Below are 23,986 nucleotides of genomic sequence, written 5' to 3'. Positions count from 1 at the left end.
GGGAAACAGTAAGAGAGAAGAAGAGAGGGAGAAATAAAAAAGGACAAGCTTAACTGGTGTGGCTGTCAGCGGAGGAAAATAATATTTGTCCAGCTGGACAGGCCTCCCTTTGTGCAGGCTAAATGAATGTTGAGCTTCCTGTCTGCCCTGTCAGGGAGAGTGGCACAGACTGTATGCAGCAGTGTAGGAGCGGAGCGGAGTGCGGGGAGCTGTTGGGAGTTTGACAGGGATTATTAAAATCAGAGCAGATGACGAGGAAGGGGCGAGAGGCGGAGTGTGAGAAAGCCAAATTGACACAGACACTCTCCATTACCTTCCACTTGACTCGCGTTGATGACAATGTTGATATGAGACCCGGCAACGCAACACTGGTGTGGGATTGGCTGTTAGCATGAGCGTTAAGCACCACAGAATGGGGGGGGGGGGGGGGGGGGGGGGGGGGTTGCCCACAGTTGTGGCAGAGACGTAAGATGAGTTGTTTATTTAAAGCCTCGACTGAAGAGCACCTCACCTCATTGTTTATTTATTTGGTCTATTTTTTGTGTTGCTTTGTTAACTCACTGTAGTGTCAGTAGGTGGAAATGGTTAGAGGCTGAGGCAATGCATTTTGATCAGGGGTCCTCCAACTGCAAATGATTGTCTGAGGAAAGAGGAGGGGAACTGGAAGAAACCATTTTCATTGATGATAAGCTTCCTTTTGTTTCAGGTGCAATTGATTTGTGCCTCCTAATAAGACTCCTGTTTGAGGAGATTTCAAATTATTATACTCCTGACTCTGTGTGTGTGTGTGTGTGTGTGTGTGTGTGTGTGTGTGTGTGTGTGTGTGTGTGTGTGTGTGTGTGTGTGTGTGTGTGTGTGTGTGTGTGTGTGTGTGTGTGTGTGTGTGTGTGTGTGTGTGTGTGTGTGTGTGTGTGTGTGTGTGTGTGTGTGTGTGTGTGTGTGTGTGTGTGTGTGTGTGTGTGTGTGTGTGTGTGTGTGTGTGTGTGTGTGTGTGTGTGTGTGTGTGTGTGTGTGTGTGTGTGTGTGTGTGTACATCATGTGTGTGTGTTCAGTTTCTTGACAGACAGCTGTGATAATACAATACTCCACATCTCTGTTATTTGGTGTCAGCCTAAATTGTTGATTTAATCCTGACACCAGTGCTGTCTTTCTCATTATTTTGCTTTATGAACGGATACATGTCATGTGGCGTGTTTCTAATGTTATACAGTATGGCCGACTCTCTTTCTCTCTCTAGTTCCTTTTCCCTGCAGAGCAGCATGGAGTGGCCGGGGGATTTCCCTGAAGACCATGCCTTTGTTGATCTGCTGGTTCCAGGGGTTTCCAGTGAGCTGGACTTTGAGCAGCTCCTAAAAGACACAGAGGAGAAACTCAATCTCAATGCCAGCAGGTCAGTTAAGAGAAGAGAAGCAAAGCATTGACTTAATATGCCCTCTTGAACCTTTTGAGCTACAATTACACTAAAGTGTTTTAAATGTATAGTTTTACTACTTTCTTTGACCTACACTTGACCCCTAATTACTTTTACATCCCTTTAGGAATTTACTCTTTATAATGTCAAAGCCAGATTGATATTAGGTACTGGCAAAAGAACAACAGAAAGTGGAGTGCAATATAATGTGCAATTCAGTATGTGAAAATACACTTGCACGATGAAAACGTATATACAGTACATGTTAAACAGTACCTTTGACAAAACATAGTTCCAGCTTGATGATTTTATTCCTTAGCAAAATGTTTACGTCTGTGGAACTCTTTGTTTATTCTTTTAATGTTTTAAAAGCTGACTTTGTGCTGACAATAGCAAGAATCCATTTAAAGAGATGAGCAACCTGCACGACCGGTAATATAGTGCCAGCAATAAGAGCTGCGTCGCTAGGTAGTAACATGAAATCTAAATCAAAAGCTGAATATTTTGGACTGTTTTAATTTCTCTTTCGCTCTCTGCCAATCCATAAAAGTTAAATCATGCTGAGCTCCTGAATGAAGAGGTCTAATTTAACAAGTAAACCACGTGGGACAAAAAATGGGAATGCCCGCTATCAAAAATATTAAAACTTTTAAAATAGGATTTCTTCTTAAAGAAACCCCCTCATTTTATTGTCTGGTTTCCTTAGTTGGGATTAAAGGATTTTTACAAACCATCTAACACAACTATCAGAAATCTGCTGGAGAATAAAAACACTGATTTCCTGACCCTATAAAGATGGCTAACAGGCCATTTACATGATATTAATCACAAAGACCACAAAGTGTAGGCAATGTGAAGGCATGACAGAACAACATCTTTGATAAAGCTGTATGTTTTTGTATGTGAAATATAGAAATCAAACAAAAATCGGAATACAACTCACTCTAAAATAAATAAATCCACTCCACAGCTGAAGAGCCTGCATTGGTTCATACAGTACATACAGCAGCACATCAAGATAAATCTGGCCAGTTACAGGTAACTATAGGTGTGCGCTAACCATTCAATAGCAGTAAAGCCTTCATCTAATTTGTTCTGGTTTCATCTGTGCTCGTAAATGTTTCTGTTCCTCTAGTTGAGATGTATTTTTTTTTTAATTGAAAGTCATTAAGAGTCCATAATCACACTTTAGAATGGTATTCCAGTGTTCCTAAAATGTGTGGTATACACTTTAATAACATAAAGAAAAAGAAGAATTGTTCTTAGTGGTTCAATTAAATGATATGCAATGGAATACGATACAGTTTACTCAAATTAGATTTGTTTCCTTTTGTGCACTGTTACTGAGGACTGAAATATAGATGACTGTCTATGACCCGGACGGGAAAAGTTGGAGAGCCCAAATAGACTGCTAAAGAGAGAGACATGGGGGTGGGAGAAAAAGAGAAATCTATATTTCAGGTCTTTTATCGTTTGTGGCGTTGTGAGGCTGAGGGCAGATGATGAAGGACAGGCTAAATGTAGCAAGTGAACAAAGCCTCACTCTGGTACCATTAGTGGCTGGGACTCATCGGTTCCTCACGCTTTCTCTTTCTCTCTGTCTCTCTCTGTCACCCTCCCCGTCTCTCTCTTTCTTTCCTTCCTCCTTCTAAATGGGAACATAATAATTGAAGATTCCACATCTTGAAATGAAAACCCTTGGGTAGGTAATTCAAGGCTTATTACAGAAGGCCAGGCCATTTTTCTGCTTTCTAAGCATTAAAGGGTTATTTTGTGTTCCTGCAGATGGGAGTGGGATAACCATTATGAGAACAAAGCATCCGGATAATGGAGAATGGGGCTAAAAATAAGGCAATCCTCCTCTCGCTGTGGGGGACTACTGGTCAGTGTCTGTCAGGCTTCAGCTAACTCCCTCCCAGACTACTTCAGGAAAGCCCTTTTACCGTCATCCAGGCAAGGTCTTGCAGGGCCTCTTTTTCGCCTCAACCAGGGTGGGCTGTAGACACACACACACACACACACACACACACACACACACACACACACACACACACACACACACACACACACACACACACACACACACACACACACACACACACACACACACACACACACACACACACACACACACACACAGCTCACTCACCTGATGCCTAATCGACTCATCAGTGTCTGGGACAAATTACGGAAGTGGAGCAGAGGAAAGGGAAACCGAGAGATGGAGGAGACAGTGCTGCCTACACCCGGGAAGGACTCCAACCTGTTTGTGGGTCAAAGTGACTGGCCTGCTCCCAGTTCTCAGATGTCACAGATTTGCCTAAGAGCTGCACCCTAATTGAAAGAGATTAAGATAGGCTGACAACGGAGCTGGATCCCCCAAATTGAAACGCTGTAATCCATTAGTTTTCATCAGATGGGAGAGTGCTGCAGTTCAGGGTCGGGTGGGGAGTGGGGCGGTGGTCTACCAGGAAAAGACCTCTAATGAAGTGTCAGCACAAGCCTGGAGACTGCAGACAGGCCTATAGTTTCTCACTCGTAAGGCAAATGGCTCTCACTAGTTGCCTGCCAATCTTGATCAGGATACAATATCAATACTTGATTCTCTGTGTGTGTAATGCTTCTGATAACCAGGATTTAGCATATGTGTGCAAGCTGTTGGAGTTGAAAGCCTGCCACAGCAAATATCGTGCAAGGTTCCTTTCAATGAACAAAACATACTGATCCGTGGTCCTTGCAGTATGTAGTTGATTTTGTGTTTAGCTGTGCGTGACACGTGTGTTAGGTTAGTATATCAGCTGTATCAGTTCTCCGGTATCATTGGCCGGGGTGGGGGGCTGGGGGGTTGAGGGCTGAGGGCACTAAGTGGGCGACAGGCTGGGCCAGGACGGGATCAGTTTTCAGCCTGTTCATTCAAGCCCATTCACTGCTTTGCCTTTGCAGAATGGGGCCCTTTGATGGAGGAGATATTTAGTTCTCAGGCGGCTGGTTTGGCACTGACTGGAGCTGGGGCTTATTTGAAAGAGATCTTCCTGCCCCCATTGCCTTCAACCCCCCCCCCCCCCCCCCCCACCTCCTGTAGGCGAGCGGAGCGCGACAGACAGACAGCCCCACAGCAGCCCACCCACACTAAATTAATTCTGACAAGGAACTTAAGATAACGTCAAAGCGCTGACTAATCGCGGGATTGGGTTTCTGTAAGTCAGGGAGCTGTGAAATGTGCCATCATATCTAATAAAAGACCTCCGGTTGTTCCCTTTTTCTCTCAGCGGTGGTGAAGGTTGGGGGGTGTGCGGCTGTGGTGTCGACTGTCTAGCTATACGGCTCTGAAAAACAATTAGATTTCACTTCAGCAGTGAAAGTGCAAGTGTGTGTGTGTGTGATGGTGTGTGTGTTATCTCGGGTATGATGATTGACATGTTTGTCAAGAGGCCTAAAGAATCCTTTCCTCCCAGTTTCCTCTACCTTTTTTCTCATTCTCTGGGTCTTTTGTTGAGTTCTGCTCCCGCGTTCTTTGCCATTACAGGTTCGTCCATTGTCGTCTTTACTGTGGTGGTTGAATGGTTTTATTTTCTGTGACTGCTCTGTTTTCTACCCATTTCTACCTTCCTATTTTCTCAATCTCTTTCTGTCTCTTTCCTCGGCGTCTGAGCTGCTGGCAGTGAAAGTCATCAGGTTTGGAGCTAATCCTGCCAACTTGATTAGGCTGCAGGTAGCTTTTACGCCGGCGGGCAAAAGGTCGCAACATTGAAGAGAGCTGGATGGACTTCTTGACTCAGACCATCCACATTGACTTTATAACTTACAGCACCAGGCCCTAAGGAGGGGTAATTGAAAGGCGAGAGTAAGGAAAAGAAAATTAGGAAAGTAAGAGTTTAGAGGAGAGAGAAAAGAAAAAGGGGAAACAGAGAGAAAAACTGTAGAGGCAAAGCTTGAGAATGTATCTGAAGGGGCAAGCGCTGTTGCTGTAGCCATTAGAGAACATTGTTTTGTTGAGTGAAGGCAAGGGTGAGATGATGGAAAGTGTAACTAGAGAATGAAGTCCAGAAGCCATTCTGCTTCCTGTCTTAGTCTATGGCTTTATATAGGTTTCAATTCAACAATATATTGAGTTCACATATGTTGAAATTGGCTCTCTGAGACTGCTCTAAAACCTCACAGGGTCCCGGGCTGTAAAGGTGGATGTCCTAGGTTTCTTCATTTGAAATTAAAAACCTCTATTTACTTCTGCTTTTAATGAACTTCAGAGAGTCGGTAAAAAGTGAGCTATACAGATGGAAGCCCATTTGAAACCTGCTGTCAATGTGAAGTCCGGGGGTTGAGCCCAGAAAGAACATCCATGTTTATGACCTGCTATAAACACACATACAGTGCTCCGTGCTGCCATTAAAGTTACAGCACGGTTTCACTATAAGACATGACATATGACAGAAATCTATCTTAAAAATTGGATTTAGGTGGTTTGTTGCTTTTGCATTTTTTCTGAAATGTATATCTTCTTTCTTTATATTTTTCCTGCCTTTTTTGATTTGAAAAAAAAAAAGAAAAGTGAAATGTTGTTATGTACTGTATCCAGAAGTATATTTCCTCAGAAAGTAATTGCTATATTCTCCTTGGAGAGAGCAAAGTCAGAGGTCATACAAACAAACCAGAATATTAACAGTCCTTTTGTGTTGTTTAAAGTGGTGTCTATTAATTTTACACACACTGCCGTCAGCAATCCTGAGCCATGCTGGTAATGCTTTGACCTCGCTGAAGCTGTGTTTTCACAGATAGTGAGCTTTGGGCAAGCATAGTTAAGATTTGTTGCACTCCTACAGTCTGTCACAAAAAAAGGCAGTATATTTTCTGTACAACTATTGTACCAGAAAAAAAAGGAGTATCATGCACCGTAATACAGAAAGACACGGACAAACAGGGTTAGGTGAGAAAAAAGTTCTGCACTTTTGTAGCTTGTGTAGATTTGCCTGCTATCAAATCATTCCAAACAAAAAGAAACACCCACCTTATAACCAAGAGTGTCCATTCTGTCAGTAAGTGTGTTCCAGGAGAATAAAGTGAGATGCATCATAAGGCCTGCCTAAAGAAGAAGAGAAAGAGGAAAAGATACTAAAAGGGAGAAAGAACTAAAGCATTAGGCAGTGTTCAACCGGTTTGTAACAGTCTATAACATTTTATCCCCTTGCGTTTTCCCCCTCTGAAACGAAAGTGTGTCAGTTTGAACGGTTATTTAATGTGTTGCCATTGTAAGACATCTGGATGCGTTCATGGCCCAGGAGCAGGCAGGAGGCAGTTTATAGACCCTCGCTAGAAAATGTGATGGGCTGTCTGAGATAGCACTTTGGCTCTTTGTCATATATGCTTAAGCACACACACATTCATACACACAATTGTGTTAGACAAGCTTCAACCAATTAATACTCTCATTATCTATCGATTATGATTGAGACGTCTCATTTCAAGTTTGCAGAGACCAAAGTGAAATGTTAAAACACCCCTTTTTCCATTATTTGATTATCTGAATTCATTCATAGAGTTCTATTTCTTTTTGTAATTGATTTTTGTTGTTCAACACATCAAGTCGGTTTAATAATAATATCAACCTTACTTTTACTTTATGCTCCAGCAAAAAAACACACATGAACAGAATAGCATCAATCACAACACCATAACATGTTTAATTATGCAGGTATGTAGACCTGGTACACACACACACACACACACACACACACACACACACACACACACACACACACACACACACACACACACACACACACACACACACACACACACATACACACACACGCACACGCACACAACTATATATGCATTGATTTGCATGGAAATGACTTAACATGTTGAGCCCAAAAATGTCATTTCTAATCTGTCATATTATAAGGGGAACGGAATAGATGATGCAGTCTGTTGAAATCAAAAGAGCAGTGTGTGTTGGTGTGTGTGTGTGTCAAGGGGAAGAGTAAGACATGAGAAGGCAAGGAGCGTGTGCCTCAGATGCCTGCCGATGCCTGTAACACCACTTCACACCAGATGCTTAGCACACACTCACACGCTGATATATCGATGTCTGTGTTCATTACTGTTGATGCTTCTGTATCTGTCTTCTCACGGACACTGAATGAGAGTGAGGGAGAGCCACACGTGATGATATGGTCTCTGTATGTCTGTTATGTGGCTGCTTGTGTGTATTGTTCTTGTTTGTTTGTGCTGCAGCAGCAGTCTCTTCATTTATGCTTGAATGACTAGGGTGTACTTCATCTCTTAAAAGGAGAGCCTCCTTTCAAAATAAAGAAACTGTCCTAGCAGATCTTGACAGTCAAACAATCCAATCACGCCTGGGTAAGGGAAGAGTTTGGATTAACAGGAACATGTTTGCTGTGTGCTAGTAAACATGTCATGTCGGAGCAAATCAGATGGAGAAGCTTTAATCCAAACGTTTCAAAGCAGATATATTTTTAACAAGGCATACTGTTGGAAATGTTACTGAAATTAGACATAAAACCCCTAAAATGTCATATTTCTGCATATTGTACTCCTTTCTGTTGACAGAATTAAACATCAGTGGCAAAAATTACACAATGTGTGGGGGGTACTTTCCGCTCAATTTCCTAAGTTAACATTTATTTTTCTGAGTGCTTTTCTCTTTAACTCTGAGCTTGGTAAATGGTTCCATAGTCCCAAGCTTTCAGACTCACACAATGTGTCTCCATTTCCCTCAGCATTGAACAGCAACTAAAGGAGCTCCAGGCCAAAATGGGAGAATCCCGGGAGCGTCCGCCGAGCCCTTCAGAGTGCCTGCAGTGGTTCAACCTCAGAGCCAACAGTTTCAGGCCTGTTCCCACAGGGCATCAAGACCTCATGGACTTCTTCAGAGCTTTGGTAATACATCAGGGTGATGATGACACTAAGTGACGAGGATGATCATAGTAATAGCACTATTCACTTTTAAAGGTTTCACAGAAAATAAGGAGAAATTAGAAATCTACAAGACTGAAAACCAATGTGTTCATGTCGATCATAATGATCAATCAATCTGAACTTGTATTGCAGGGTATTCTCGGTTTCCCACTTAATTGTACAGACTTTCTGTCATTAATAACAGACCTGCCGATCAACTGCTAGCTTAAAGTGGACCTATCATGCTATATTTGAATAATATATTGTAGGACCATACCTATATAAGGCATATTTATACTTTTTATTTTTCAAAATACCAAACAGATCATGCATTTTAGCCATTCCTCATTTCGCTCAATTTAACACTGTCTTTGCATGGGCTGATTCTGTGAGAACAGCACCATCTACAGGCCTGGCATATGTACTACAGCGTCTCCAGCGCTTTCGAATGGCAATGTCCGTGGCTGTCTCCTCCTGATTGGTGGAGTTGGCCCAATAGCCGCAGCGCCACTTCTGTGACGTCATAGAAGTGTTCAAATCTGGATCAGTCTAAGTCAGATCCGTTGCAGCCCCTTTTTAAGAGATTTGGGTATGGAGGAAAATAGAGAGGGTTGTGTTTTCTGACACTTGGTGAGTTCCCTGGAACACCGGGGACACATATTCATCTATAAAAGACGTACAAAATTGCATTTTGCATGATAGGTCACTTTTAATATTGACAAGACCTTTAGATCTAAGAGAAGGCGCCCCTGCATTTCACTGCAAAATAAATTGTTGTATTTGCATTCATGTTTCGACGTATTTCCCCTCTGTTCCCCTCAGATACAGTACCTGAGGTCTGAAGAGGAGGGGAAAGAGGAAGTGACTCTTCAGCTGCTGCTGAATCTGTCTTCCCAGTGTGGTGTCTGCTTTCCATGTACCCCTTCTTCTTCCTCCTCTCTGCCGGCCGCCTCCAGCCACTTGGTTCATACAGTCAGAGATGACACTTCATTGGAGGTAATTTGGCATACAATTTTGTAGTTGAATGATATTCAATTAGGGAATTGATCACTTACAGGACAGGTTCACATTTGTATGCTGTCTCCAATCAATACAAACATTGAAAACATTATTGGAATTTTTCTGCTCTTTATACCGGCCACAGAGTAATACATTTTTTAGAAGGATTTTGATGATAGTAATAGGGAAACAAATATACAGTCTGTTAATTCTGTGGAAAAATGCATTCACAAGTTCAGCTTAGGCTTATATAAGTATTCAGAGTTAAATCAAATAGGTATCTTCCAAAGTTGGAATCAATGATTAATCAATGATTTAAAGCACATACATAGTCAAACACCAATCTATCTCTGAATCCAATATGTGTTTTAGTAGACTAGAATAAATAGACTTGAATAAACGCATACGTACCTGCTAATGTTTGATCTTTTGTAAACTTGAGTATCAGAGCTGTTCACTGCAAAATATTTTCACCAAGATACTCTCTCATTTGTTGCTGTTTATTATCAGTGTGTTTTTACACTTTTGGTTCAATTCACTATTTCTTTAAGATCCAGGAAGCCTGGGATGACGTGCGGCTCCAGCTGCGCCGCCACCTGCTGGAAAGGCTGTCTGCACGCAGCCCAGATCACCAAGGACCAAGAAATATGTCCGTCCCTGAGCGGCTCCACTGTCTGCAACAGCTGTTCTTTCTTTACCCTGAGTCTGAGGCCCTCACATATTACCAGGTTCAAAGAAATTGTAGATAGCCTATGTATTATTCTAAATAATAATAACGATATTTTCTATACGTATTACATTTGTGTTTGAACCTACATTTTACACATTTGCTTTACCGATATGATACAATAGCTTTAACAGTGATATCTTTTGTTTTGTTTTACTGATGCAGAGCCTGAGAAGCCAATCAGTGCTGGCTCTTCTGCACTCCACCATGAGCTCTAGCCCAGGCGATGAGGCCGGCTTTGACAGACTGGCTGAAGGTTTCCGCTCTGTGGTCCCAGCTCTGACCCAGGCCCTCACAGAGGAGATCCATGTCCTTTCAAGACTAGCAGAACCGCACACCATCCTGGGTTTCCTTAATGCGGCCTACCTCGGCACTGTGACCCGAGCACTGGTCTCGCTGATGGAGAGAGAATCTGAGACGGCCCTGAGGGACAACACCTCGCTCACTAGCAAGATAAAGAAATATTCCGCCAGGTCGCGGGCAACTGTAGGTAAGCGGCTCTGTGTAAATACTCTTTATATTTTAATTCCTCTTCCTCCTGCTTCGAGTCCTGAGTGGTTAGTGGTTTGATGTACCCCACAGCAGTTTGCTCTGCCTTTTTTCCTCTCCTCTCTGTTTGTATTGTTACACTATTTAAAGTTGTGTTCCTCCCCTCCCCTTTTATTTTTCTATTACTTTTTTTACTGCAGTGTGTCGTGATCTCAACCAGAGCCAAGGCCTCTGTATCTGTCTGTCAATAACTGCTGTTTCTATGTCGCCTTCAAAATCTACTTCACTTTTTGAGAGAAGAGCCTGGTTCTCAGGTCCAAGGCTTTTAAAAAAAAAAAAAAAAAAAAAAACTATTTACCAATTTATCTGTGACTGTGATGAGCCCTTCTCCCAAGGGAGTTCCAAGCAAAATACGAGGTATGTCTTTGTGTGTTCAAACCATTAATTCACCTATCCACCTTGAACTTACAGCAAGGCACTCAGAACTACGCCATTTTAGGTAAAGGTTTGAGTTGCGTTGATAAACAAGATCAACAAGGGCAGAGCAGCAACAGCAACCCCTTCATCCTTTTGTATGACCTTAAAGTGAAGAAGGGAAATGTATTAATCTTAACCTTCCTCTTACTTTTGAGCAACAAAACAGCCAAGAAAGAGTTGGTGCAGGAGTCAGTGCAAGGTTCAACATTCTATTGACCTTGTCACGCAGGGGGATAGATATTTGAGAGAAATAACTATTGTGAAGTATTTTAATGTTTGTGACTAATGCAGAATGTGTCACTGTCCCCGAACAGGCAGTGATGTTATTCACTGAGACAAGAGTAAAGACAGTGACACTTTTGATTCTTAATTCCCCCGAATTCTCTTTGTTTGTTTCATATTGGCCTATTTACGGCTTGCTGAGGGCAAAGACTCACAATCAAAAAAATGTAAAGTGTATGAGCCATTGTTTACTTTTTCAAAAATTGTGCAGATGTCAGCTTCCCTGCGGAACGGGGAGACGAGTGCTTTTACATCTGCCATTCTTCGATAAACACCACCAGCCTTGCGTCTTTGTACAGTATCCCTCCCTTTCTCCATCTCCCTCTCTGGTTTTTACTTTCCCCTCTCCTTAAATGTGAGATGAGAGGAGGCAGCCAGGATAATTGGCCATGCGTCAGTTGGGCTGTTTGATCACGTAACACGGCGGAGGCTACACACCTACGTGCCGCTCAACAAACCGTCAAATGTAGCACCGGAGGCAGAACATGGCTCCAAAGGGAGCGGGGGACCCGTGCTGTGTAATGATGGTAAAATGGAGCAGTTTTGCCTGTGCTGGTTTTATGTGTGTGTCGGCGTGTGTGTGCGCGTGTGTGTATTTGTGTGTGTGTTTGACTATCAGCTGCAACACCGCTTTGAGGGCTACAACTGGGATTACATTTTGTGTTGTTCATGTTTTAAGCCCCCCCCCCCCCCAAAAAAAAAGAGCTAAAGAACCAACATATCCACCACCCTAATGCCCATGGCTTCTTAAGAGCCAAAGCTTGAACATTAATGCATAATCTGCTTTCACACTTTACTGACTATACTGTATGCTACGCCCATAATTGTCAAGACAATTATGACAGTGGTGAAAGAAAAGTGATTCTATTTTCATAAGCATCCTATGACTCCTTAGATCTCCCCCTCCTTCCCTGCTGTGTTATTGTTTATTTCTGCAGTAGAGGCAGGCGGTAGGTATATTTTGATAAGAGCCATGCCTGGGAGACTGTGCCGGCTCCCAGGGGAGAGGCGCTGTCTGTAGCATCAGCCACTGTCAAACCACTGAACCATTTAACAGCGTTCACGGCGAGATCTGCCTCCTCTTTTAACCCCGCCGACTCAAAGGCAGACTCTGACATTGTACCTCGACAGATGTGAAGGATCTCAGCCCTTTTTTTTGTTCATCTGCCCCCCCCCCCCCCCTTTTCCTTTTCCTCAATCTCTCCGGCGTCCACTTTTTTCCCTCCCCTTCTTTTCTTGTCTTTTCCCATTTTCCTGTAGTTTTCCGAGTGTAATGGGGTGAGCAGTGAGACTGGGGAGTGTGCTAGACAGGTTGGCTGGTCAGGAACAATACAAGCTTTAAACCTTACTAACACACCTCACTGAGTCTGCAGGGGAGTGGGTGGGTGTCTGTGTGTGTGTGTTTTTGTGTGGGCGTGTGTGTGTCCCGAATAGCGAAAATAAAGAAAAATACTGTATCTTACATTTTCCAGTGCCCTTTGCTCGACAGTGTTGTATTAAGATAAAGGTTAATGTTAATCAGTTACAGTTCTCATACTTTTAAGCAATCATCCAAATGTTATAACTTGATACTGATTTAGATGACCATATGGCATCAGTAATATTCATATGAATAGGAGATCTGTGTGTTGTTGGACATCAAAAGCTTTCATTCCAATTTCTCTGCATACACACATTCAATGTATTCCCTAACAATCGACCACAGGGGTGAAGATGAGGTTTTGAAGTTATGTTTAAACTCTGTAACCCCATTCTGGTTGTGCTGATTTGAATTTTACTACTACTAATTTCCCCATATGAAGGTTGACAGCTCCCTATAGATAAAAAAAATTGAGTTAGAAACATGTAAAGCAAGCACATTCACCCCTATTGCACCCCCTCCATCTTCGCCCTTTCTGGCTCTTTGAACTCTTTCCTAGTGAAAGCACAGCATCCTATTCAACAGGGAGAGAGGTTCTGTAGTGACGCGAGATAGCTGTGCTGAGTCTCTGACTGGCATTGGAGGTGCTTGTGGGGATTGAGGCTGCTCGGGAATGGCGTTAGTTAATATTTATTAAGAGCAGCTTCTCACTTGATCATATCTCTGCCTGAGTTTATACACAGTCTGCCAGGAACGTGCATCAGCATGCTGCCATGTAATTATGGGCTATGTAGTTGGTTTGTGTCTGTGTACATGGACATGTGTGATTGCGTGATGTTTCCAGTCTCTGAACGATTGGTTTTCATGAAGCTCTCTTCCTGTCCTTGTTGACGATGAGAGTCTTCTGTATGGAACCACACAGAGCAAGTCGTTGTGTTAATGTGTGAATGTGTGTTTCAGTGTAAATGTTCTCTAAATCATGGCACAAAATCGTATAAAATATGTTTTGTGGCCCTTGAGAATGTGTATTATGCTTGCCATTCCTCTACCCCCCATTTCCTCCGAGTGGACACAATGGCTTTTGTGTATCACTCTTGAAAAGCTCAAGGATATGAACATTTTCCTGGCAGCTTCTATTGAGGAAGCACAGACAAAAATGGCTTGCTTATTGAGAGCAGCCAGCACTTCGTGTTGAAGAGTCAGTGTGATTCGCCAAGGGGTTGAAAACAATAACGCAAACAAGGGCACTGAACAAGTGGGTTTTAATGAAATGCTCCCATCAAGACAATACATTCTTCATGTTCTTTGTCTAGGCAGCTCTGCAAATCTTAACCCCTATCTCACTGTCTGTAGAATATTCACAAGACATAATCAGACACAACGTCAAAAATAATAAACATAAAGCATAGAAAAGTTAGCACTGCTTCACTGTCACAACTGAACACACCACCATCACTACTGCACCTCCTTCCTCGCAAGGACACTTAATTGAGATATCAAATATGGCTACTTTCCCCTTATGGGAAGGGCAGGTGACCCCTGCTGTGGCCTGGTTGGACAGCACCCAGGGAAAGGGCCGCGAGAGACCAGGGCTTGTGTTCAAGTATGTGTGTGTGCATGTGTCAGTGTTTATTGGGGAGTCGCAGCAGGAGACTTCCCATAATAATGCTGTCTGAGTGAGCATTGGGCCGCAACTGACGAAGAGGACCCCAGCTGTCACAGGGCCTAGCGGGGGGCTACAGTGGAACACACACACACACACACACACACACACACACACACACACACACACACACACACACACACACACACACACACACACACACACACACACGGATGAACCCCAATGCACCTGCAACCCTGCCTGACATACAGTGAACACACAAAACAGCATGGATACACAGAGAACACAAGCACTAAACAAAACACACAGAAGTGTTTCAGAGCCATATCATTGCACCGCAAGTGCAGAGCCCCATGTGAAGAGGTGCAAAAATACAGAAATGCACAAGATGGTAAACATATACAGTAAGGATTCAACTACTGTGGGAGAGACTTTCAGGAGAGTTGTGTTGCGCTTTGTTGCTGCTTGCATGCCTGTATCACAACTTCTTTAACCGTTTGAATTGTGTGTAAATTGTTGAGTATTGAGTATAGACAACTAAGTTCAGGGATTTTATTTTTGTATTTTTTATTACAAACATTTGTTTACGATTTTAATCTTCTAGAGTTCCACAATGTTCAATATTTTGTCCTCTTCTATTCGGTATCGATGTGCTTCTGTTCAAAGTGGAAGAGCTCCAATTTAGCAAATCAATGCCTTTTTACAGGTATAGAGTACAAAAGTTATTAAAAGCCTTATTTGGCTCCTAAGGGAGATGTGCAAGGCCTGATAAAAGGCAGATGCGTGAGGCAATGAAGGTTGATTTTTCTGTAGATCAGGTTGAATTTATATTGTTTAAGAAGGGCCAAACACAGAAAGCTTGTTTTCATATGTTCTCATGACTCACATGACAAGAAATGATAGGCCAGTAGGGTAGTGTGAGAGGAAAGGGGAAGACCGTCCCTCTGATCGGTCTCATTTACACTACACAGAGACAGAATGGGAGAAAGAGAGCAAATTGAGAGAGGGAGGGATGCTGTGCTGGAGAGAAATTAAATCAGTGGCCAAATTATTGCATGATTGCCCATTCCCCTAAGACTCGGGCATCATTTGGTAGAAAGTGTCTAATAATTGGTTTTCGGACATGTCAGACACATGCAATTCCCCCTACTAATGGCTCTGTTTGGAAGAACTGGGCCTCCTGGGTCAGAGAAGGACACACAAAAGCCAGACGGCAAAAAGCGTCTACTGCCTTCTCCCTTTTTATTCTTCTCTCAGATAAATGAGTGAACAAGAGAGACACAGAGAAGTGGAGAGATAGCAAGAAGGAGAGAGTGTATGTGAGCGAAGAGGAAATGAAGTGGCAATAAGTGCAGCCAAAGGGGAAATGCTCTTCACCGTGAGTTTAATACATCAGACTGGGGATTTGGCAGCTCGCCACACAGCAATTGTTTACCTTTTTGCTCACTGGCTGCATCTGTTCTGTTTTGTAAACGGCACTAAACTATTCGCCCGTAAACACCGGAATCAATAACAACTGCTAAGGGAATTCCCTTATCCCGCCCCTCCCTCTCTTTTCCCCTCCTCTCTTCCCCATGTTTTCATCCCTTACCACCACCCCTTTCCCTTCCCCTAGATCTCCTCCTCTCTCCCCCTCTCGCTCTGTTCACTGCCAGTCAAGAGCAGCGTGTGTGTTTGTGTGAGAGAGAGAGAGAGAGAGAGAGAGAGAGAGAGAGAGGGTGCTGTGGAGCTGATGGTGTAACCCACAGGAGAGACTGACAAGGATAAGACTGATGGCTCGCCAAAAATACCTGCTCTGTTTGTTTGTTTTTCCTTCTGTGTTACATTGTTATCATTGTTAAAAGCTACAAACTGAGACTGGCCACTGTAGACTTGCAGAGTTTGGTATTTTCCGACATTTCTTTTTACTATGTTCCTGCTCAATATGAAACAATAAAGCCCCCCCTTATCCACACACAGTTTCCAGTTTCAAAAATGTTGCTGAATGACATATGGCTTAAAGTATGCTTGTTTTTCTTTTAGTGCCTATGATAAGATGCATACAACTTTTATGGTTGTGACAGTAAACATTGATTTTCTTTTTCTTTATAAGAACACCATCACACTGTAATGTCATATGGGGAGCTCTTATATAAACACACTCATTTTACCCAGCTTTCAGCACCAGCTTTCAGCACCAGTCCTCCCTTATTGATTCTCAGTACATTGACCTTTGGTTGAACCCTTCTGCCTGTGAGTGCCCTTCCTCATTCTACTCTATGAGACATGTCATGCACTGCGCTATATGACACACCTGGGTGCTTTTAAGCACACCCTCTCCATCAGCCGGCTATGAGAGCCTCCATTTGGCCTCACTGTTGTGACAAAGGTATAATGAGGTTTAGATGGCTGTGTACTACACTGCTATGGCTATAGGGCTATTTGGCTAGGGAGTAGACTATAAATACCTATATAGCCTGGGCAGCATAGCTCGATGAGAGGCTGAGGCAGAGCATTGCTAAACATCAAGGTCATGTGCGACTACTTAGAGTGTGAGTTAGTGTGCATGTGAAACAGCCATTGGGTCACAGGTTGAGGGAATGAACGGTTACAAAGGAGAGAGGCAGAGATGATGCTCTGCAAAAAGGTGATTCTCCGGATGAAGTGCTGGTTAATGGTTACCCAGATGAATGCCCAGCGGAAGGTAGGATGGGGGGGTTGTACTGATAGCTTTTTAGAAAATCCACTAGCTCTTTCTCTAATGTGTTTCAAGTCTGATCCGGTTTAGATTGTTTACTCCTGAGCTGGTGACAGCTTTCATTTTGCCCCACGCTGCAGCACGGAAAGCTGTGTTGACTTGCTGGTGACTTCAGAAATAGACCTGATTGTTGATGCGTGCATGAATGTGCAAGCTGGAGAACGAGGCTGGCACGTGGGTGTCAGCTAGGTCACACATATACACATGGAGAACGAGGTAGTCTCTCTAGCTCAGACTCCCACTGGACACCATTACAGCGGAGCTGCAGATTCATGCAGCTTAATCACACATGCACATACACACACATACACATACACATACACACAGTCTTACACACACCAAATAATTACACAGCTATTCACATGTGATTTCATACATGCATGCACACACACTTGCACATAAATACATGTATACACTTTCACTTGCAAACACAAACAACTTGAGGTCAGAATATATTCCATGGTGACCACAGAGTCTGGCAATTATCCTGCAAGACTGACATGTGCAAATGTGTGTGAAAGTGTCTTCTACGAATCAAGTTACTCATAATGACCTGCATTACATGCACATAAACACACCCTGCCTACACAAACACACAACAACTCATCGACTCTCACTCATGTAAACAAACACACATGCCTACACATAGAGAGATTCAAACCTCATGCATGATTAAACCCGGCATCCTTGGGGACAGTGTGTGTCATATTGTCAGAATTTGTTAAACAATATAGCAAAATTACATCAGGATCCAGAGGCAATAATGTAACAATTATTGGAATAGGCCCCCCTCTTCTTTCTTTCCTTCCCAACGCTCAATCAACTCAGTGCTTTCAGAGTGAAGGCTAATACTGAGCTCATCCATTCCCCAATGCCTTTGCAGTGGAGGAGCTCATTTAAGCGGACACACAAAAGTATTTGTGCATGTGTCTGGGAGTATGGCAACGCATCTCCCAGCCGCCCATTCTCCAGCTTAATGCGGAACATCCCCCGGGTGATGGCTTTGGCAGCCTCCAAAATGGGAAATCCATATTTGCCGAGGGGTCATCGGCGGGTTAGGGGGAGAAAAGTTTTGTTCCGAGAGAAAAGGATGTGCATGTGTGACTTCTCGGGGAGCAAAGTTTTGCATATTTTCGCTGTCTCTTTGTTTATGCCGTGTATTGGGAAAACATGAATGGGTCGATATTTATAAGAGGTGCCGTGCAAGGCAAGACATGGGGGGGGGGGGGGGGAAGTGTTTTCTGATGAGTGCATGTTGAATGGGATGTTGGGTTGAGAACCTAGTTTCGTGAAATAGTTTATTCCTTTACCAAACTGTAAACTGTAGTGCAGTGCTCACTTTCTCCCTCTGTCAGTCATACATTCAACAAGCATAGCAATGTTTATTTGCTTCTCCTTTTCTCTTGTACAACACCCCCGCCCATTTAACAGCACCAATGGAGCTTCCCATGAAAAGCAGGAGCTTCAGTTTAACCTCCCACCAGTTGAAAGCGTTGACCCTCCTGGCCTGCACCCTGCTGGGGTTTGAGAGGACGGTGATGGAGCTCGTCACTAATTTGACCTTCATTGACTGTACAGGAGAAACTCCCTCTGTGAAAGGTATGACTCATTTCCCCAAAATACACACATATTTTTGTACTGTACATATTAAAAATGTGTTTTTTTTAAAAATACAGGCAGACACTTTAAGGCTGATACAATATTATTTAGATGAAATATGCTTCAAATTAAATTTAAAAGCCGTACACATTTCACTATATATACCTCCAGTGTTTGTTTATGTGTAACAATGAGAAGAAGGTTCTAGAGCATTATTACATGCATCAAGTATTGAGTTGAATTTTGCTGAAATTTAAAAGACAACACTAAATAAATTGTAATTTTTTTTATTTTTTTATTATTATAATTATTTTGTAAATGTTTTGTGGGGTTGAATGGGGACTTGCACTCATGGAATTAGTATTACTAAAACTCAGGCTGCAGCTCAACGTGTGCCTCTCCTCCAGGCATCAATAGTCCAACTACACACCGACACACGCACACACTACAAATTCACACATTGTTACATGTTTAACGGGAAGTCTTAGTTGTTTCTGAAGAACATTTTATTTTAGTGATGAATTATCTTGGGTATTATATAAGCCCTTAGTATCCATTCCCTCTCTCACCTTTGAACTGCCGCTGTAGAGATGTTAAATGAAAGCTTTTGGTGCATGGAGTAATTTCCATAAAGGTTACATTTACAAAAACAAGACTTGCAGAAAGGCTCAATTTACAGAGAGGTAAACAGCCTTTAAAGGGCAGTTATCCAAATCATTAATTCCAGGCAATCAAACGGCTTAATTACCAGAAATTCATCAGATGGGCTTAAAGGTCAAAAAGTGATGCGCTTGCTGCTTCCTCCTTCTTCCATTCCACGCGGTCTTGTTCGGCTAAATTGCCTCGCCTGGGGTCTCACTCTTCGCCTTCTGATTAGGAAATTGTGGCCTTGATGTTCACGCTTTTTAATTGCACCCCAATTCAACATCCTGTATGCTTGTCTTCACGTCGCCCCCCCCTACATTCCCCCGTCTCCCCACACATCCACACAATCTCCCCTCAAGGAATTACCCCATATGTGGTTGATGCTATCTGGGTTCAAATCAAATCTAAGCCCCAAATTTAGACTCGTAAAGCCGTCGCCATTAGCATTTACTGCCTTTTCTGCTCCCTCTAAGGCTTTTACAGTCATACTCCGGTCAATGTCTCAATTGGCTAGTGGGGGAAAGATGGGAGCAATGCGACCCATATCGGGCTTTGAGTTATATACAGTTGCTTTCATTGTGTGTGACTGCAGTCGGCATCCAGTCAGGCCTTTAACACATAATATGATACAGTAAACCATTTGTGGAATTGAAATATTCATACTAAATAATGCATATATTTGAAAGATGCTTCAAAATGCCACATTGCTTTTTATCTATAATTGAGTTTCTGTATCATTATTGCTCCCTTTTTAAAATGTCACTGACTTCATTTGAGAGCTTGACCAGACACAGCAACTGTTTAATACCTTTTAAGACTTATTACATAATGTTTTCATTTAAAACATGTATTGGTCATTCAGGCATCTTGAAAAGGAATCGAGAGGATTTGGACATGACACCAGACTGCAAGAAATCCACAGCAGAAACACTAATCCACACGCCAGAGGTAAGACTTGTTCATCTCTCCTTTGACATATTTTCTATTTCCTTCTTTTCAGCATTAAGACATGAATTGGCTGTTTTGCTGATCTCCTATGATGATCCTATTTTGCGGGCACAGGTTTTGGAGTTTGACTGGAGGTCAGCATTTAAGGGGCTTGTCCCTCACATGGCACATTGTGTTAAAGTGGTCCTGGATGAGGTTTGTTTCAGAAGTCTAAAGCAGGAGGAGGAATTATATTCTTCAGGACACACCTCAATCCCCTTGAGCCGCACAAGAGGACACACTGCCATCCCTGCCGGAAACACACATCTCAGAGAAGATTCCTTCTACACCTACTCAGAGAGAGAGACTCCTAGGATGACAGCAAAGGTATTTCTGGATTTAGATAGAAAAGATTGACATTTATTCTGTCAATGTTGATTGGCTTAGGTTACATATCTGACAATTAATTGTAAGTAGTTGTTAGTCTTTTAAAGATGTGTCTATGATGAATAGAATATAGTTGTACTCAATGTGGGTGAACATCATTCAGGTCTGTAGGTGGGTTGTAGCCTTCAACGAGGATAATCTTGCAAGTTACTTTGAAAAAGGAGGTTGTAAAAAACATCTTGACCTCACCTTTTTTTTAACTCCTAATCGTATGATCTATAATCCTAGTAGGAGGTAAATAAAAACACAACACAGTGTTGGATTGTGCCAACAATACCCGATTTACAGGTTTAAAGGTACGATCAATGCAATTGTATAAGAAATTCAAATCATAAACCACCTAAATTAATTGATATACCTTACATCTAAGGACAGAGGGTCCAATATGCTGTCGAGATTATAGAGACCATAGAGGTAAACTAGTTATTTGTGATATTATAATAAAAGTGTGCCTAAAGCATTTGTTTTCAACACTGTGCCCAAAGGCAGTATAGCATGCCCAAATATGCTTTACTGAAGCTGACACACTGAACTGTAACAGCACAGCTCAAAGTTAAAAAAGTCTGTAGCCTGGAGAGCAATTGTAAACACACACACACACACACGCGCACACACACATGCAATCAAACAAACACTCACACATATAACAGGATTAATACAAAGGCACTTGTGTGAACAATTAGCTGAGCCTGACTTGTCAGTCCTCAGCCTCTGCATGAACATGTTGTGCCATACATACCGGTATCCCTGCCCTGCTCATCCTCCTTTATTACTTTCTGGCTGAACAATGCAAGTCTACACATCTTCCTGACCCAGGGAGATTAATGTTTTTTGTAGCCCCAGAGGAAAGCATCCTCTACAATAGAGAGCCCAAAGGATTTGGGCCTGACTCAGTTGACACCTTGGATCAGAGAGGGCCTTGGAAATACTCAGTATTACTTGAAGAGAGGACTCTGGGGACAAAAGAGAGCCAGGAGGAAACCAATAAGCACTATGGCTGATATTATAAGGGCTTGCTGGTGTGTGGAGACAGTCGTTGAGTAGGGGGAAGCAGAGTACATAGATGATAGAGGGATGTATCACAAAGGCAAAGAGGCTATGGTAGAGAGCAGGATAACGATGGGATAGTTTGAGAAAAGAGATAAGAAGAGAGGGCCTGGGAAATGGCAGAGAGAGGTGAAGTGGCCAGCAGAGATTGACTTTTCTCAGGAGGAAGACTTGTGTCTGATTTGAGACAAGGCTTAGTATCCAACTCTACAAAGGTTCTCCAATGTTGCGAGATTAACCGGCATTTACTTACTTCTATTTAAAATGACACTGAGCGGTTTTTTCTTAATGATAGTCCTCATGAAACTCCCTGAAACCTTCTACAACTGTCTTTCCTCTATCTCCTCTGCTACACTGCACTGACTGTGCAGACTTTTATCAAACTGCCTTACCTTGATTCTCTCCTCCTCCTCTTCCTCCTCCTCCCCCTCCCCCTCCTCCTCCTCCTCCTCCTCCTCCTCCTCCTCCTCCTCCTCCTCTTCCTCCTCCTCCCCCTCCCCCTCTCCCCTAGCCTTTTTACACTGACAGTATTTGTGGTTCTCATTGGTAACAAGTGTCAGAATGTGTCTGTGCTCAGGACCTGTACAACGTATTAATGTGTAGGTCAACGCTTCAAATATGAGAGCCTTTCAGCCAAAAGGTTATACATGCATGCATTTGCATTCAATAACACGGAGCTAGACAGATATTATATATATATTTTGACCCCCCCTTCCTTTTCTGATATATGCCCTAGTGTTTGAGCAGAGAGCAAATTACTGTACGAGACACAAGCATGAAATATGGCAGGTTCAAAGGCATTATGGTGGATCAATATTCCACACATTTATATTCATATGTTCATACCCCAATCCACGCTCCTTTTCATTTCAACCCTCTTCACTGTCTGCATTACCATACATATGCAGGCTGTGATGATGCTGTTCATCCATCAGAGTACTTTAGATGGTGTACTTTTTTATTGGCGGTCAGTTGTGTGTTGAATGCCAAATACACTCTGTTGAACCGCTTGAACTTGTCCTCTGTGAGAACCTGGGATTGAACTATCCTTGTTTGGGTAGGCCCTTCTAAACTAAATGCTACCTCTCTATTATAGCAACAGAAGTACATGTTCTGTACTCACACTTCACTGACGCCCTCACCTGCATGTTGAGTTCTACACTAGTCTGCCTACTCCAAATTCTAGACACACAGAAAAAGGCCTCCCTGCACTTAAAAACTTGATACAATCTTTCACCTTTCTGGGCTTTGATCTTAGCTAAGATTTCAGTCTGACTTCAGTGTGGATGCATGTGTGGTTGTTTCTGTGCGAGGCTGCATGTGAGGATAAATGTCTGCTCAGTGTGTGTGTTCGTACCAATACTGTATGTGTCTGAGATGCTTCTCCATGGCCTCTCCATCACCCTGGTAATGCTGAGTGTGTGCCTCTGCTTTCTCTCTCTCAAAGCTAAGCTCCTAATGACTACATACAGCCAGATATTGATTTAATTGTCTAAATGGCCATTGTTACCAGGCCTTTTAACCCCACTGGAAGCTTTTTAAGGAGGAAAGTGTGTAAAGAGATTGTGAAATTGTCAATTGTGTACACATGCTGGAGCCTTGATCTGACAGAATGTCGATCTTCCCAGTCAGCTCCAATAGTAGGTCTAGTAATAGAGTGCGTGACTCTAGATACAAGTAACACATGCTATGATTGATTGATTGATTAAACTGGCATGGACTTTCCTGAGTTATGGTGATTTTCTTCCCTTCAGTGTGACCTCTCCTGGTAGCTCTGAATATGTGACATGTGCTTTCTTTTAAGTTTTTTTTAAGAATCAGCCTGACCCATAACTCAAATGTATTGGTGTATAAATGTGGAGGTGAACCCACATACATATGTGACTCCATGGCACTTGCTTTATCGTATTTCACTGTTCACTCAATGTGATGAGGTCATTCTCTGCAGAAGTACAGGTATAAAATGTGTTCTTACATTTAAAACACTACTGTATATGCAAACCATGCAAATATTTTACACACACACACACACACACACACACACACGCACGCACGCACGCACGCACACACGCACACACGCACACACACACACACACACTAGAAGAATAATACTAATAATAATAATAGACTAGCATCAATATAGCAGTATTTAAAGCTTGCTGATTCACCATTTGCTTTCTTATAATGATCATTTTTCATTTTTTAGATACTAGCTGAATCCCAGACTGCTTATCTGTGTCTCAGCAAGAAAAAAAGCATGACTATTTTAAAGCGCCTTGATCAGCCAGTCTCCCAGC

General features: G+C 42.6%; 1 protein-coding gene across 2 annotated transcripts in view; it reads left to right on the top strand.

Annotated features, from left to right (window-relative positions):
- kiaa0825 (KIAA0825 ortholog) overlaps positions 1 to 23,986 on the top strand; it is a 112,605-nt gene that overhangs the window by 2,719 nt on the left and 85,900 nt on the right. For both annotated transcript variants that reach the window (XM_079688407.1, XM_079688408.1), the window contains exons 2-9: positions 1,238 to 1,390; positions 8,152 to 8,311; positions 9,152 to 9,325; positions 9,880 to 10,056; positions 10,221 to 10,545; positions 18,456 to 18,623; positions 20,131 to 20,216; positions 20,331 to 20,582. In XM_079688407.1, coding sequence (XP_079544533.1) covers positions 1,260 to 1,390; positions 8,152 to 8,311; positions 9,152 to 9,325; positions 9,880 to 10,056; positions 10,221 to 10,545; positions 18,456 to 18,623; positions 20,131 to 20,216; positions 20,331 to 20,582 — 1,473 coding nt within the window. In that variant the 5' untranslated portion in view covers positions 1,238 to 1,259. The remainder of the gene's footprint in view (positions 1 to 1,237; positions 1,391 to 8,151; positions 8,312 to 9,151; positions 9,326 to 9,879; positions 10,057 to 10,220; positions 10,546 to 18,455; positions 18,624 to 20,130; positions 20,217 to 20,330; positions 20,583 to 23,986) is intronic.

This window comes from Notothenia rossii, assembly GCF_949606895.1.
Source record: "Notothenia rossii genome assembly, chromosome: 6".
Taxonomy (NCBI): domain Eukaryota; kingdom Metazoa; phylum Chordata; class Actinopteri; order Perciformes; family Nototheniidae; genus Notothenia; species Notothenia rossii.
Note: the sequence above shows the minus strand (reverse complement) of the source record. Positions and strands in the feature narration are given on the sequence as shown.